This window comes from Odontesthes bonariensis, chromosome 15 (genome assembly GCF_027942865.1).
Source record: "Odontesthes bonariensis isolate fOdoBon6 chromosome 15, fOdoBon6.hap1, whole genome shotgun sequence".
Lineage (NCBI taxonomy): Eukaryota > Metazoa > Chordata > Actinopteri > Atheriniformes > Atherinopsidae > Odontesthes > Odontesthes bonariensis.
In genome coordinates this window covers 13,456,727-13,471,450 of record NC_134520.1, presented here as the reverse complement: position 1 = coordinate 13,471,450, position 14,724 = coordinate 13,456,727, and the positions used below count along the sequence as shown (strand labels likewise).

Here is a 14,724-nt window from a genome sequence, read left to right as displayed (position 1 = left end):
CATTTAGTGATACAAGCAGGACTGTGATGCTGAGCTGTTTGGCATTGCATGATAAAAAAAATATACAATACAATAATTTGATTGCCAATATTATCGTTATTACTACCCTGACATCTGAAAAATTTAATTTAGCTAATGAATAGAGATTTAAAGCCATTTAACTCAACGGTCAAACTGCTGTGGTCAGGGCATCAGTATCTGTGACCCACAAACAGAAAAGAGCTGAGCTCAGTCCAATTTATCTCACAAATCATTAATGATGTGTCAGTATTTCCCTCCTGGAAGATATACGAGGTTATGTTTATGGTGCTTTTATCGTATCATGTCATGTTGCCTTACAGACTGGGCCATCCACACGCTGAAGGTCCAGTGGGTCAGGATCACTTGGAGTCAGCTCGATCTTTGGTGTGCACACCTGAGCGGCCAGCATCAATGTACACAATCTGCCATAAGGTGAGAATGTCACGATCACACACAAACAGTGATACTGGTGCTCTGCAAGTTCTTTAGTCCCTAATTATTTTTGATATCACTCTGACTGAACATCATCATATAAGATGAGAATTTAGTGTTTTCCATGGTCATAGTCGGGTGAAGAGATTGGCTGCCAAACAAACACATCATACCAATCGCACTGTTTGCATGTTTGATCTTAAATCTTATCCAAATACGAAGTGCATCTTTGAAAAAAGAAACAAATCGTTTACATTTGGTCGGAGGATTTTCTTTTTTAGATTTGTCACGTTTTTTTGGCTTCTTCATCCAATCTTCACTTTTCTTTTTGCCAGCTTCTGTTTTTTTTTTTTGTTTTTTTTACCACTTAACTTGATTGAATCTGTTTCTCTCATCTCTTTAGGAATCTGCACAGCCATGTCCGTCCACAAGCAGACGAGACTGTTACTGCCCAGTGTGCCTGCAGACTGCTAGATTCCCAGTCCAGACCAACTGTGGCCATTTATTCTGTGGTACGACCCCTCATGCAAAAACACAGAGACTGACACATTATTCTCAACAAATCCAAGTATTGCTTCAGACAGTTGCTCTTACTTTCACTTGTTCGCCTAGTCAACGACAAGACTGGCTTCATTTTTCTTTCACTGTCCCACCTGCCCCCCAGTTAGATTATGTGTTTATGTTGAGTTGTAGTACTTCATTCAGTTAGCGGTGTAGCATCAGTGTCCTACAGCGGTGTGTGCACTGAGGTTTTGTTGCTCATCTGCAAAGATCTCAAAAATCAACCGTTGCTATGATTTTCCAACTCTGCTTGTACACCGTGAAACAAATCCCCACAACAGACATGTAAATCTTCAAATGTGTTCAGGTGATTTGCTTTATAATGCTTTACTTCACAAAAGAGATAAACTTAGTTCTAGAGTCTGATGGAAGACAGAGCAGCCATTTGAACACAAATCTGATTTTGTTCTGCTTGCAATACAACCAGAGAGAGAGCCATTCCATTTGCTTGACTTTGTTAAAGTATTCAAGTTTTTTTGAGGATTGGTTTAGACAAGAGGTCTTCTTATTGTCACTATAACTAGGCATCCTTACTGTAAGGTGATCTTACACTTAACATTTATGACACAAATAAACCCCAGTTTGACCTTGACGTTATCTGTTACAAGTTACGTTTTTTTCAAGTGCACTACTGCCTTGACCTTCAACGTACTGGATAGTTAACTCTTTACTCAGCTACCCCTGCATGTGCCCCACAGTACCTGCATCTCATCTGTGTCTGTTAAATTTAGGCTCTTCAAACCTTGATCACCCAAATAGCTTTGTTATCAGTAAAAAAAATAATCTGCAAAGCCGAATCTTCTTTGAATGACCATTGTTCAACTCTGGAGGTGGATCATTGCGTGAAAGTGTTAAAAGTTGTGCGTTTCATTCTGCAGCTCCCTGCCTTCTAACCTACTGGAGACACGGGTCATGGTTGGATGCAATCAGCTGTCCACTATGCAGACAGAAGGTAGAGTCATCCGATGACCGCTCTGTAAATCATAAACACATTCCGAGTGTCGGTGTGAAATAATAACACTCGCACTTTTTGTAGGTCAGCGTGCTGTGCAACCTATTCAACGAGAGTCGATCAGACCAGCAGTCAAAGGAAGTGCTTGGGGAAATCACAGACTACAACAAACGTTATTCTGGAGCTCCACGAAGGGTCAGTTCTCCATTACAGGCTCACTGCCTTTGTCTGGGTGTGGAAAAGGGGAGGCGGGGGGGGCTTTATTTTACAGGCTTGAATATAATATCAAATGAGATTGAAGGAAATATGAGCGTTCCTCATTATTTGCTCTAATAATAGGTTTGGTAATAAAAACCTCTTATATAACCTCAAGGATTTACTGCCCAAAAGAAGAATTAATACAAAGACAAAAGAAGATCCGGTTAACACCTCACAATAACACACCCAGCTGGCCAACCCAAAGCGTATTTACTTTCCTCTGAAATATGTACACAACTAATTTCCCACATGGATCACCTTCACAAATTGTTACATAAATGGTGGGTGCTTGGTGGCACTGATCTTACAAAGATAGCAGCTACATTTTAGTCTAAATAGATGCAGAGAAACACCTTTGATCAACCACATTTGAGGGGGAGAAAGAAGTTTGAATGCCTGAACATGTTTGAGTGTATGCGGATGTTCATTTCATGTATTTGAGTATGACTAATCCTCCTCCCTCCTGCATACTGTCCCTTCCAGGTAACAGACTACCTCTGTGACGCCCCCCTTCTCCTGCAGTTACTGGCTCGTGGCCTTGGCACAATGGGAGGGCTCGTGTGGTTGTTTCTCTTCAGAGTGGCTTTGTGTTGCGTGGGAACCATGGTGTCCATCTCCTCCCCTCCCGTGGACACTGCGTCTTCATCATCAAGTCCCGTGGCAACAGACCCCTCACTCTGCGGACTGCTGGGGGCCCTGGACGACCTTGTGGTGGTCATTCTGCTACTCATCTGCGTTCTCAACATCAACCAGCAAATGGCACCAGAGAGAGGACCCTCTCCGAATGCAACAACCTCGCAAGGAGTAATGGGAAGCACATTGTAGATGGAGGCAGCTAGATTGTCTGTAGTAAGCTGTTAGACATGGACTTTTATTGGATTTCTACTCTCCTCCTGTAGTTAGTTGGATTAGTCAGGGCGAGAATATTGACAAATGAATCAGACGCTGTCTGAACTTCTGAGACTGGGGACGCCAGGACTGTCTGTCAAGTGTTTACAGAGCTAACGTGAGTGTGATATCCAAGATTCAAAGATATGCAGCGTGCTGGTTCAGCATCCTCACGTTCCTGAGCTGTGGCCTTTTTAATCCATATTTAAACAGGAAATGTGTTTCTGTTGACTTGCAGTTTATTTTTCAGTAATTTTTTTTCCCAGTATGCTTTCGAAAGCTGTTGTGTCGATACTTTGATGTTCTTGTAAATATGTGCCATTGTGTGAATTTTTGTTTTTATGGTTAAAATAAAAAAAATATTTATTGTGCTACATGGCTTCTTTTGAACATAATCCATTCTATTTATTAGTAAGCTCAGTTTCTGATAACATCAGTAGATCTGATTAGTGTCATTTTGTAAAAAAAAAGAAAAAAAATTAAACAAAAAGTCCTTAATTCTAGATCCACACAGACTGATTAAGTACAACATGCAGTAATGATGCATGGAAACTAAATACAAGTACGGCAGTAGGTAAAAAGGTGTATTATTTAATACCTAAACTTATAGAATACTTTCACAGCGTTAGAATCATGTAAATTGGGTTTTATCAATCTCTTTTGCTGCACCACGCAGCTGCATTCTTAAACATGCGCAGCCAGGGTGAAGGCGTGAGAGAGGGCCTGAGGTCCCTCGGAGCCCAGGGCCACTGCCAGCCCAGGGTGCAGCGCTCAGGGTGGGGCATCATGGCCAGGTGTCTCCCATCTCTGGAGCAGAGCCCTGCGATACCCTGCGGAGAGCCGTTAGGGTTCAGGGGATACTCTTCAGTGGGGCAGCCCTGGTCGTCAAGGTAACGGAGGGGGGCAAGTCCACGAGAAATAATCAATTCTTCGGCCTGGGAGCTTCGGAATTGCATTAGACCTGCCGGACAAAAAGGAAGGTTGTTGTAAGTCGATATTATACACAGCTGCAGATTGCATAACATACTGTCCTGTGACAAATGAGTCAGCAAAATAAATCACTGTTGTGCAAGATTAAAATCTTTCACACTAACAAATCTTTTTGGGCTCAATTACAGTTAACGGTTCTTGCTCAAGCTCACAACTAGTCTGAAACAGTTTTTGTCAAAACGTTGACTCATTTCTGTCAGTTTAGGCACTGCTTCATGATCCCTTCTAACAGATCCGATGTGGTTCTGATTTTACCCTCTCCATGTGCGACCCAGACTCCCAGAGCCGAGCCATCCATGCCTCTGAGCCAGATGGATGGGGACTCCTGGATCCCAATGCTGACGAAGCGTGACTCAAACCTGCCAGACTTATTATGGGTCAGCGCCACTTCGGAGTCTGGCCAAAAAGAAGAAAAAGACCAAACAATGAGAAAAAAAAAAAAAAAAAAAAAAAAGCACAGGAAATAACATAATAAAAGTCCACTTTAGGCTTCACTTGTACTCTTACCTGCTCCATCCTCACTCTCTCCCACCCAGCCCAGCAGGGCGAGCAGCTGGCAGCCGTTACACACTCCCAGACTCACTGTGTCTTCCCTCTGCCGGAAGTGATCGAATTCAGCCTTTGCCTTAGGGTTGTAGGCAACGGTTGCTGCCCAACCTTCATGACAGAAACACGATGTTACACCAAAAAATTCATCTGAATCTATCCACGATCGAGTGGAAGTGCGGTTTTATCTACCTTTAGCGGACCCCAGAACGTCAGCATAGCTGAATCCACCGACAAACACAACTGCTTTGAAAGGCTCGAGGGTTAAAGAGCCAGAGCACAGGTCCTGCATGGTGACGTCCCAAACCTGCACAGCCATAACTAGAGGGTTAGATGAGGAACAGAAGCGAAACTTTGACCAATCATAGAGTTATCATTAATGACCTCGAAGCCTGCCATATACAGAGAGACAGACATTTCTCGATCTCCATTGCTGCCCTCCTCTCTGACCACAGCTACACGAGGGGGTTCTGCAGCTGAAAGAACAATGCACAAGTATAGTTTACAGACAACAAATCGAGCAAACAATCAAGATTTTAAAAATAGGTGCTTCCTGAAGATAAAAATAGTATTAATCTGTGTGTTCTTACTGAGCTGACTGATGCTGGGTGTTTCAGATGGATCAAAGTTCAGTTTGAAGTACGGCTGCATCCTTTTGGCAAGCCCCTCCTCTTCCTGATTGACACAGCCCTCACTGGCTTGGAGTCGCTCCAGCTGGAAACTTGTGTCCTCCCAAAGCGCTCTCAGGTCAGGCAGAGGCTCTCGGAGAACCTCTTGTCCATCCACACGGATTCGGACCTGAAAGATAAGTGAAGCAAATGGAAGTCAAGAGTCATCACAGATGAAGAGACAAGGCTTTGGGGCACAGTCCATGCAGAGGATGATGCCTCACCATCGCCTGCGGTCCGAAGCTGCAGGTTCTGCCGATACGATGGCACCGCACGCCTGCGTCGCTGTAGCTCTTAGAAACAGTTTCTAGGTCAGACTGTGAAACCTCGAGAACCAAACCGAGCTCCTCGCTGAACAGCAGCTCCATGACTGCACCAACGACGAAAACGCAGCAAAAAACACAGCGGGAGTTTACCGTGTGATGACAATGCATAGCAGGGAAACAAAACCGACACCTTTAAGTCACCAACCTCCAGTTCCTTGTGACGACAGCTCGACATCAATGCCACGGTTTCCTGCAAATGCCATTTCCAGCAAGCAGGAAATGAGGCCTCCATCACTGATGTCGTGTCCTGCGCTGAGCAAACGATCTGCGAAAACAGAAATGCATCAACTCCACCGTCTTCTTTTTTTAAGACGTGTTTCAGGGTTCTTTTTCCAATGACTCCATGACTCAGCAGATGATCAAATGTAACGTGTACTGCGATGCAGAGTACAACCGCTAGGTGGCAGTCTCATGACAGTGCACTGCTGTAGCAATAGCTCACTGACATTAACCATATGAAACTTTTTTTCTGGGGGAGATTGCAAATATTTGTGTGAGCAGAAACTGACCCTGTATGAGTTTCTGAGTGGTGTTGAAGCAGGTGCTCAATAGTCCCGGCTGGTCCAGGTCAGGGGAGCAGTTCCCCAGCTGGCTGTAGCACTGAGCCAGGGCAGAGCCTCCCAGGCGGTGATGACCTGGGCTGACAGGAACCCACAGCAACACGCCTGCACTCAGGAAAAAAGGTCAGGAGAAAGCCAGTTGTTAGCGTGCGTGCAAGTGTCTGCGATAGAACGTCAGATGAATAGTCTGACTGCCGGGAGAATAAAAAGAAAAACTCAGGTCGATGAGGACATTTCAAACTTGTCACTCTCTTGTTTCTATCCTTACAAACTAGATAGACATGGAGTTTATTAAACATTAGCAATTAGAGTTGAGTATGTGATTTGTGTTGGCATCTGTCTGCATGTGTCAAACCTTTGCCATCTGGATCCTCAAGATCAGGCGTCACTGTGGCAGTGATGTCTGAACAAACGGCGTATGCAGAAATAACCAGAGCACCTGGAGCAGAGGCGGAGCAAAAGCTTTATTAACTACATGAAACACAAAAAGCACCTACATACACACAGAGAGAGACAGTGAGATTACCTGGAGCTTTTACAGTCTCTTTCCCCACTCTTGCTGCCATACTCAAGGAGTCCTTGCCCCCGTCGATGGCCACTCCCAGCTCACCCATGACCTCACACATGGCTTTGCAGGCCTCCCACAGGCTGGCGCCCTCACCGGGCAGCTTGGCAGCCCACATCCAGTTCCCACTACATTTAACATCCTGAAACACACGCACACACAGAGACAGAGCGAGGAAAAAAATAAATCTATAGTCTGTGCCACGTCTTTATTATTCTGTGCCGTCATTTGTGAGTAACACAGCCCACCTTCAGTGCTGTGACTCTCGCAAACACCAGATTGGTCAGAGCCTCTCCAACAGCCATACGAGCCCCCGCTGCAGGACAGACGAGCCCTTTAATTGGCTGCTCCCCGATTGCCGTTGCCGCTCCCTCCAGGCTGAACGGTGAAAGAGCAACAACGGCAACATCAGCCAATGGGGTGTGAAGAGGGCCAACGCACTGTTGCTGGGCAACCAGCCCAGTCACAGACCGGTCCACCTGACCAAGGGAGAGAAAGAGGGCACGGGGAGACAAAGTGTTTTCACAGTTTTCACAGTCTACAGACAGAAGCCACGGGAGAGACGGACGTAACACACAACCTTGTTGGTCAGGTAGCGTTTGGAGGCCACAGCAGGCAGACGTAAAACTCGCTGCAGGGCGTCTTTGACCGTCAGCTCGGCGGGAAGAGTCAGTGGCTGGTGGGTCAGGGCCAGTCGCTCCATCGTAAACTCTTTCTGCGGCATCTTCCCCAGGACCCACTCTAGCTGCAGGTCGACAGGATGGCGCGCCCCGTCTGCCTGCTCGCCGCTGCCCCTTTCATCGTCCACCAGCACAATCTGTGAAAAGATAGAAAATAAAAATACACACTTACATAAACGTGCTGGTCTGGAATCTTGAGCCACGAAAGACTGAGGTTGTCTCGCAGAAACACCCTGTGAATAACCACTGACCCCTGGAGCGGATTTATGACACCTGCCTTGCCATCTCCTGTGATGTTACCCACAAAGTCTACAGGGCATTTCTCCCTCTGACAAACCCTCTCTAGGAAGGACCGGTCCGATGAACGCAGCAGAAGGGCATTGCTCTCCTGATACTCTGCCCCCCACAGCTCCAGCACACTCAATGTAGGGTCGCCTTTCTAAACGGAGACGGACCGTGTGGGAAGGATAAAAATGAGATTAAACAAAAGAATTTAAAGATGCAAAATAAATAAGGAATTCTTTTACAAATAAGAAAAGTTCCTGAGACGATTACCTTGAATTTACTGCAGTAGATCACAGCCCCTGCTGGCTCGCTGAGCTCCTTCAGCACGTTACCTAAGGATGAGATCAGTTTTTTGTTTTGTTTTGTTTTTTTAGCTTTGGTCTCATATTTTAAGTTTAAACTTAAAAAAAAAAAAAAGAGCACAGTTTTGATACCATTTCCTCCTGCCCCCTGATCATGAATACTGCAGATTGGGTTTCCGTTGCGTCTCTCCAGACACGCTCGGAGAGCTCGGTTCATCTTCTGCTCCATCTCAGCATCTCCCCTCTGAACTGCTCCCAGATCCCTGTCGCTGCAGTTGTCCCCTTGCACCTACGATCCCAGAATTGATTCAGAATATATACTATATCATAACTACGCTTAAAAGCATCAGGTGACACAGCTGCTGGTGTCGGAGAGTTATGGCGCCCCTACTTGAACAGAGGAGGCCGCTCCGCCTCCGACACCGATCCGGTACACCGGCCCTCCGATCTTCACCACGTCCATTCCTGATCAACAAGACCAGCAGAGACACCGTGAGTCACTGTTCCATTTTCACTTAAATATACCTTTGGCATTGATAACACTCAGTTCAGACTCTGAGGTAATGTTCTACCAGGATCTGCCTCTTCTTTCTTCACATGTGTGTCATCAATTGACCCGAGACCACCACTGAACATGATCGGCTTAATCCACTCCCGTCGCTCCCCATCAGCCAATCGCATGCCGAAGGAACGGGCAAAACCTGGAGAAAGGAAGGGCTTTTGCTTACGTTGAAAACTAATTCCCTGCAATGGTGAAGATATCAACATTTGTATCCACGTTTTACAGTAAGCATGGATCAGTTGGAAATTCAGTTGTTAAAACTAATCTGTAAATGCTGCAGGTAGGTATAGTGTTTTTCTTTTTGTGTGTTTTTACCTGACAGGACAGGTTCTCCAAACTTGTTGCCATAGTCTGAGGCTCCATCACTGGCCTCGATGGCAACCTGCAGAGGCGGGGCGAAGCTTGAGGGATACTCCCATCCTTCTCCCGTACACTCCCATGGGAGATCGTACCCTGACAGAGAGAAACGTTGTGTCTAATAAGGAACATTTTCTGTGCATCACCTTTAGCAAAAATAATTTTGTCCTATTTGGTGCGATGCTCTTGGGAGTTTCATTTTGATGCCAGTTATTATTGTCCCTACACACACCCTCGCAGGGGCACATCTTTTTTGTTCGACAGGAGATCTTTTTTCCCCATTATCTCTCATCACTGGGTCACTCTTCATTGTGCACAAGACAAACATACTGGAAGTATAAGCCTGAAACTCCCCACCAGTCGGTTAGAACTGAAAAAGCCCTGTGGGTGAGAGGTGAGACCAAGAAAAGAGGTCCAGTAGTCTTCTGTTCAAGAATTTGGGGTTACCACGACCTGGATGACTGAGAATCTGCACAGACAAATCTTGCAGTGTCAACAAGTTATTTCATCCGTCTTTCTTTCAGCTACAGGGCTTTGGATGGGCTTTAATTCAAGAGAATTGATGGTCCAATGGGTGTTCCTTTAACATTGCTTCTTTTCCGATTTTAAACCTAACCTGGTTTGAGCAGGTTAGGCTGTCACAAATAGATACGGTTAAAACCTGAATGTACCTCATTAAGCCATAACTCCTGCTTCTCAGTACAGACCCCTGCCCACTACGAACCTTGTTTGATGGTCTTTTATTTGCCATTTGGCTAAATTCCAATGATTTCAAAGAGAAGAAAGGCCATTTTAAATGCCGCGGGCTTCCCATTGCTGAAACCGCCATTTCACTTACCTTCACCAAACATGTACTGTGTTTACCATCAACCAGTACAGAACTTAGCCTCCAGTCTGAACTTACACTGGCTGCTGTACATTTTACAAAAGGTTTACAGATCACATTGCTTACTTTAAAGGCTCTTTGTGGCCTCTGACTTGAAGGTATTTATGACCTTTTGATACATTATTAGCTTTTATAAAGAATCAGACAAATGTTTTTTGTTTTCTAGATCTTTAAAAAAATGTTTTTACTGTATAACTCGAAGTGGTTCCTCCGTGTGATCACAAGATCTAATGACATGTTGATTTTACTTGGCCATCGTGTGTTATCATAATCATTAATGTGCAACACAACCCACTTTACAAGTTCTCTGTGTCTGACCTGGTATGTGCAAGTTTCCGAAGCAGTATCCTGCGGTTCCGGCGATGACATGCCCTCCTCTCCCGGCACTCTGGACGTCTCTTATGCGGCCTCCGGTCCCTGTGGTGGCACCGCTGAACGGGGCCACACCTACACGGTCCATTCAGAAGGGGCTGAACGTTATCATCTGAATAACACAACATGAGGATTTGTGTGAAAGCAAGAAAAAAGGTCTGTGTGCCCTGACCAGTTGGGAAGTTGTGCGTCTCTGCGGTGAAGATGACGTGTCGTAACGAGCGGCGCGTCTCATACGGGCTCGCTTTGGACGGGTCTTTGGGGTAAACGCACTCAACCTCCATGCCTCTGATGCCACTGCGCACAAAAGGCAAATTCGCACAGAGTGAGTAGGGAAAGAGAAAGAAAAAGAAAATCCAACCCACAGTATTCGACATCTACGCCTTTTTTAACGCTACCTGCTGTTGTCGCAGAATTTGATGACATTGTTCTGGTTGCTGTGACGCTGGGTGTCCATTATGAGGCTGAAAAGAGTCTCATTCTGCTCCTGCCCATCGATCACCATCCGCCCCCGGAAGAACCAGTGACGGCTGTGCTCGCTGGGACACACAGATCCAAACAAAGAGGATTAAAAAAAAGCCTTCCAGAAACAAACAAACAAACAAAAAAAAAAAAAACTGCAGAGCCGAGAAACAAACGAACGGCACAGAAAGCAGGCCTGCCAGAGTGCTCGTTGCAGACAACCCCCACCTGTTGGACTGGGCCAGGTCAAAACACTCCACACTGGTAGGGTTCCTTTTAACCCTCTGGAACATCGACGTATAGTAATCCAGATCCCAGGAGTCGAAGGCCAGACCTGCGGGACGCATAACACACATAACAGCATGAATACCATGAAAAAAAACAAGCTCAAGGCAGGTGGAAAAGATTCTGAATCACACAAGTGGACTTCTCAGTATCTACAAGGAAATGTAGAAATGGATGCACACACACACACACACACACACACACACAAAAGACAACAAACACAACACCTACTTGATCCAGTCATGGTTTGTGTGTACATTAATAGGATCATTTCATCAACACTCGAAATTCACACAGAGTGGTAATATGAACTTATTATTATGCAAAGCAGAAAAATCCCTTTTAATAATTTGCGTCTCTTCTATTAACAACCGTGTCGGACTCGGCTTGGGGAAGCAAAAGACTGACGGTTCAATCAGTATTTGGGGAACGTCAGCCGCTACAGTCTCAATAAATTATAGGCACCATTTCTAATTATTTCCTCAATTCACCAGTTGAGCATGGGGGAGCGTACAAAACATGCAGTGAAACGAATCTCATCTGTTTGAGCTGCTTGTGAATGCTAATGATGCCGGGCGAAGAAGCAGAGCACGAGCATCAGCAGGCGCACCACGTTCCATCGCCGTGGTTAGTGTCAGTCTGACAGTACCCACAGACGCTGAACCAACACCTAGCTCAGCTTATTCAGAATCTGACCTCCATCCGACAGACTCTTTCCGGGTTTCACTATATTAGTAACACACACATGCACGTGTCAGATAATCAGCAGCATCATTGCTGTCCTGTGACCTTAACCAGCTAAGTAATGCTGTCATGCATCATGTGACATTATGACCTTTTTCAGCACACAGTGTACTTACAGAGAGCTTCATGGCTGAGAGAAAGCATTCGACAGAGGAGACAACCAGTTAGCAGGACATAGAATACACCCAAGAGATGATCTGAGCATGAACAGTAGAGGAAGTTAGGCAGGGAGCCTGTAGCCGGCTGGAAAAGTGTCAAAATTCTCACCCAGATCATCGTTTGCCGTCTCCAAGGCAGCACGACCCTTCCCCAGGATGTCCACCTCAAACACCAACTGCGGTTTGGCTTCCACAGTGAAGGAGGTGATCGGATGATGATAGACACACTCTGTCATACCGTCATGCAGGCACTCCGTCAGCTTCTTCACATCTCCACTGAGGTCGCTCACGCTCTCACCATTGTTGGGCTGAAGGACACACGGACCAGTCACTTCAGAGGCATGAAGATGAAGCGGCAATCAGACCTGAATCATTGCGCTCCCGAATTATTTTCTGAGTGTTCCCACCTTGATGAGAAACCTGCGAGACAGCTCGACTCGGGTGACGGCAGAGAGCCCGGCGCTCTGGCAGATGGACACGGCGTTCGTGGACCAGGCGGTGGAGAAGTTCAACCTAAAAATGTAGCAGCGTAGAGGAGATCTGGGGTTACTTTTTTTTTTTTTTTTAACTGAGGTTTTTTTTTTTTTTAACCCATCTGAATTAACCAGAATGTTACTGAGGTTTATTCACAGTCTGTAACAGATTCAATCTACGATTAGGATTTTCACATTACAAACGAGAACGTCTGCCTTCCTGCAAAGACACAAAGACCAGCATCCTCGTCTAGGTTGAACATTTTGGTGCAGGGATGCACGAGTTCTGCTAAAAGTAGCTAGAATCTGATGAATCTCTCATGTTCTGGCTTTGCGTTTCAGGATATCAGACCTCTATGACATTTAGTTTGAGTATTCATTAAAAGCACGGGATACATTTTCATGTTGCTCCTGTTAAAAACAAGTAACAGTACCTGGGTCCAATCTCCACCAGTTTCTCCCCGCTGCCCTCTGTGAGGTTTGGCTTCTCAGACAGCGGATCCGCCTGCAGGAGAGGACATAACAACCACAGAAGAACCTCCTTCTGCTCAGCACGGAGACTCTCACAGCCTGCAGCAGGGATCAGGAGGAATCAATAAAGAAAACCATGGGAAAAGAAGAGATGAATGGAAAAATTTAAATATATGAGACAGACCAAAGGAAAACCCCTCGGCGACGCACAGTGAAGTCATGCGGTTTCAAAACGGCCTTGCTGTGCACGCGGCCTACGTTTTAAACGACTCCACACTCACCTGTCAGTTCCACATTGTAGCACAGCTCGGTTGTGATTGACAGACGTGGGTAGAGCTTGGCTGCTCTCTGCAAGGCTCGCCCACTCAGAGCTTCATTGCTGTAGAACCTCACTACAGCCATGGCTGATAGAGAGACCGACAGATAAATTCCAGAGTTAGAGAGAGATCAGTTTGTAAAAATCAATCATAGATGATGAATTTTTGGGCATCGTTTGTCAACAGAATTGATCCATCCTGCATTTTCTGAAGTAATGGATCACTAAATAAGGGATCAAAGGTCAAAACTGATGATCGCCGCTTAGGAAGCACTCTCACATCTTCTTACAGAGGTCGACCTTTGTCTTCAGATCAGTACAAGACAACCCAAAGATGAGATGCGTCTCTTCAAGTAAATGCATTGAAATACCTACAAGTATGGTGTCAAATCTCAGATTACAGTACGACGGAAAGTACTGGGCACTTAAGAGATTCTGACTCCTAACTATCGTGCAATACTGTCAGGGTGAATCCTCTGGAGCACTATCTTTAGTGTTGTCACCATGCAGGGTAGAGAAATAAGGAGTAAGCCTCAACTGCAGAAGAACTGTGTAAAGTTTTCCACAATTCTTTTCTCAACAATCCACCCATCAGGTTTTTTTTCAATGCATTAAGTTAACAGACGTGTACAACTATGATCATTTCATATCAATTTTTTTTTAAGCCATCAGATTTCATTTTTATGCCTAAAAAAATGTTCACATTACTTTACATTTCACGTGAAGAATACATTTTAGGATCTGCATCCCTCCTGTATACCGTCTATAATTACGTTAAAGTGGAATTCTGCTCCGACTCAATTTTGGGATTTTAAACAGTCTCCAGACAACCGGTTCACTGATTGTGTGCATGCGGGTCACACACAGAACGGTCAGGAGCTTTCTGTTAACCACAGACCTGCACACGCCTCTTCATCACGGTCACTGTGCTGTGCAACTGATTTAAACACTTTTCATGCGCGTGAACAGCAACGAAGAAGCCTCGACTTCATAACGATTCATCAAAGTGACAAAGCCAAACAGTGACTTTAAAGCCCCGCTACTTTTACGTCATGTTAGCCTCACAGTGGGCCAGTTTCTTCTGTTTGCTGGAGCTAAAGTTACCAGAATTAGCAGAAAGCTAACTTACGTGCAGCAGCTTCGGCAGTTGTCGTGTGTTTAGAGGTGAAAGGTGGAACTGCTGTTCCTCCCTGGACTCCTGCAGAAACTTTGAATCCCGTTTGAAGGAGTGGAAGTGGTCTGTCAGCTTGGGGTCTGCGGACAGCCTGGGTAGGATGGACGGACTTCTCATTCACGTGCGTACCGCTCTAACTATATGGCGCATGCGCACTTGAGGATGCTTCCAGGTCGAGATCCTCGGACAGTTTGGGGAGGCCATGAATGCGTCACGTGGGGGTGTCGAACTGGGACGCAACGAGCAGCAAGCTTCTCATCTCAGCTGCACCGCTTTTTGCAAAACTATAAGTCACCCGTGCATTTGTTTTCTAAGCAGAGAAGGGCTTCAAACAGCAATTAGGCCTTTAGTTTTGTGTTTTGGGAGCTCGTAGGGGCTACTCTGACAAACAACCTTAGACTATTAGACTATATATTTTTTTTAAATTGAA

The 14,724-nt window shown here is 45.5% G+C and overlaps 2 protein-coding genes across 2 annotated transcripts; one reads left to right on the top strand and one right to left on the bottom strand.

The window, feature by feature from the left end:
* Positions 1–327: 327 nt before the first annotated feature.
* Positions 328–3,087, top strand: LOC142399970 (E3 ubiquitin-protein ligase RNF170). Its single transcript, XM_075484531.1, has 5 exons — positions 328–453; positions 857–965; positions 1,893–1,966; positions 2,051–2,161; positions 2,708–3,087. The coding sequence occupies exons 1-5, from the start codon at positions 328–330 to the stop codon at positions 3,047–3,049; spliced, it is 762 nt and encodes a 253-aa protein (XP_075340646.1). The 3' UTR covers positions 3,050–3,087.
* A 405-nt stretch (positions 3,088–3,492) lies between these two features.
* On the bottom strand, positions 3,493–14,442 carry pfas (phosphoribosylformylglycinamidine synthase). The gene is made up of 28 exons (XM_075485033.1): positions 14,250–14,442; positions 13,086–13,208; positions 12,768–12,903; positions 12,268–12,373; positions 11,970–12,168; positions 10,902–11,007; positions 10,610–10,750; positions 10,384–10,508; positions 10,158–10,286; positions 8,912–9,049; positions 8,607–8,735; positions 8,426–8,499; positions 8,167–8,323; positions 8,003–8,064; positions 7,725–7,886; positions 7,348–7,584; positions 7,016–7,246; positions 6,729–6,909; positions 6,558–6,641; positions 6,152–6,307; positions 5,788–5,907; positions 5,541–5,686; positions 5,239–5,446; positions 5,033–5,124; positions 4,841–4,955; positions 4,610–4,759; positions 4,358–4,498; positions 3,493–4,073 (listed from the first exon to the last, which is right to left on the bottom strand). Exons 2-28 carry the CDS (start codon positions 13,204–13,206, stop codon positions 3,763–3,765), a joined length of 3,957 nt encoding a protein of 1,318 aa, XP_075341148.1. The 5' UTR covers positions 13,207–13,208; positions 14,250–14,442; the 3' UTR covers positions 3,493–3,762.
* Positions 14,443–14,724: the final 282 nt, after the last annotated feature.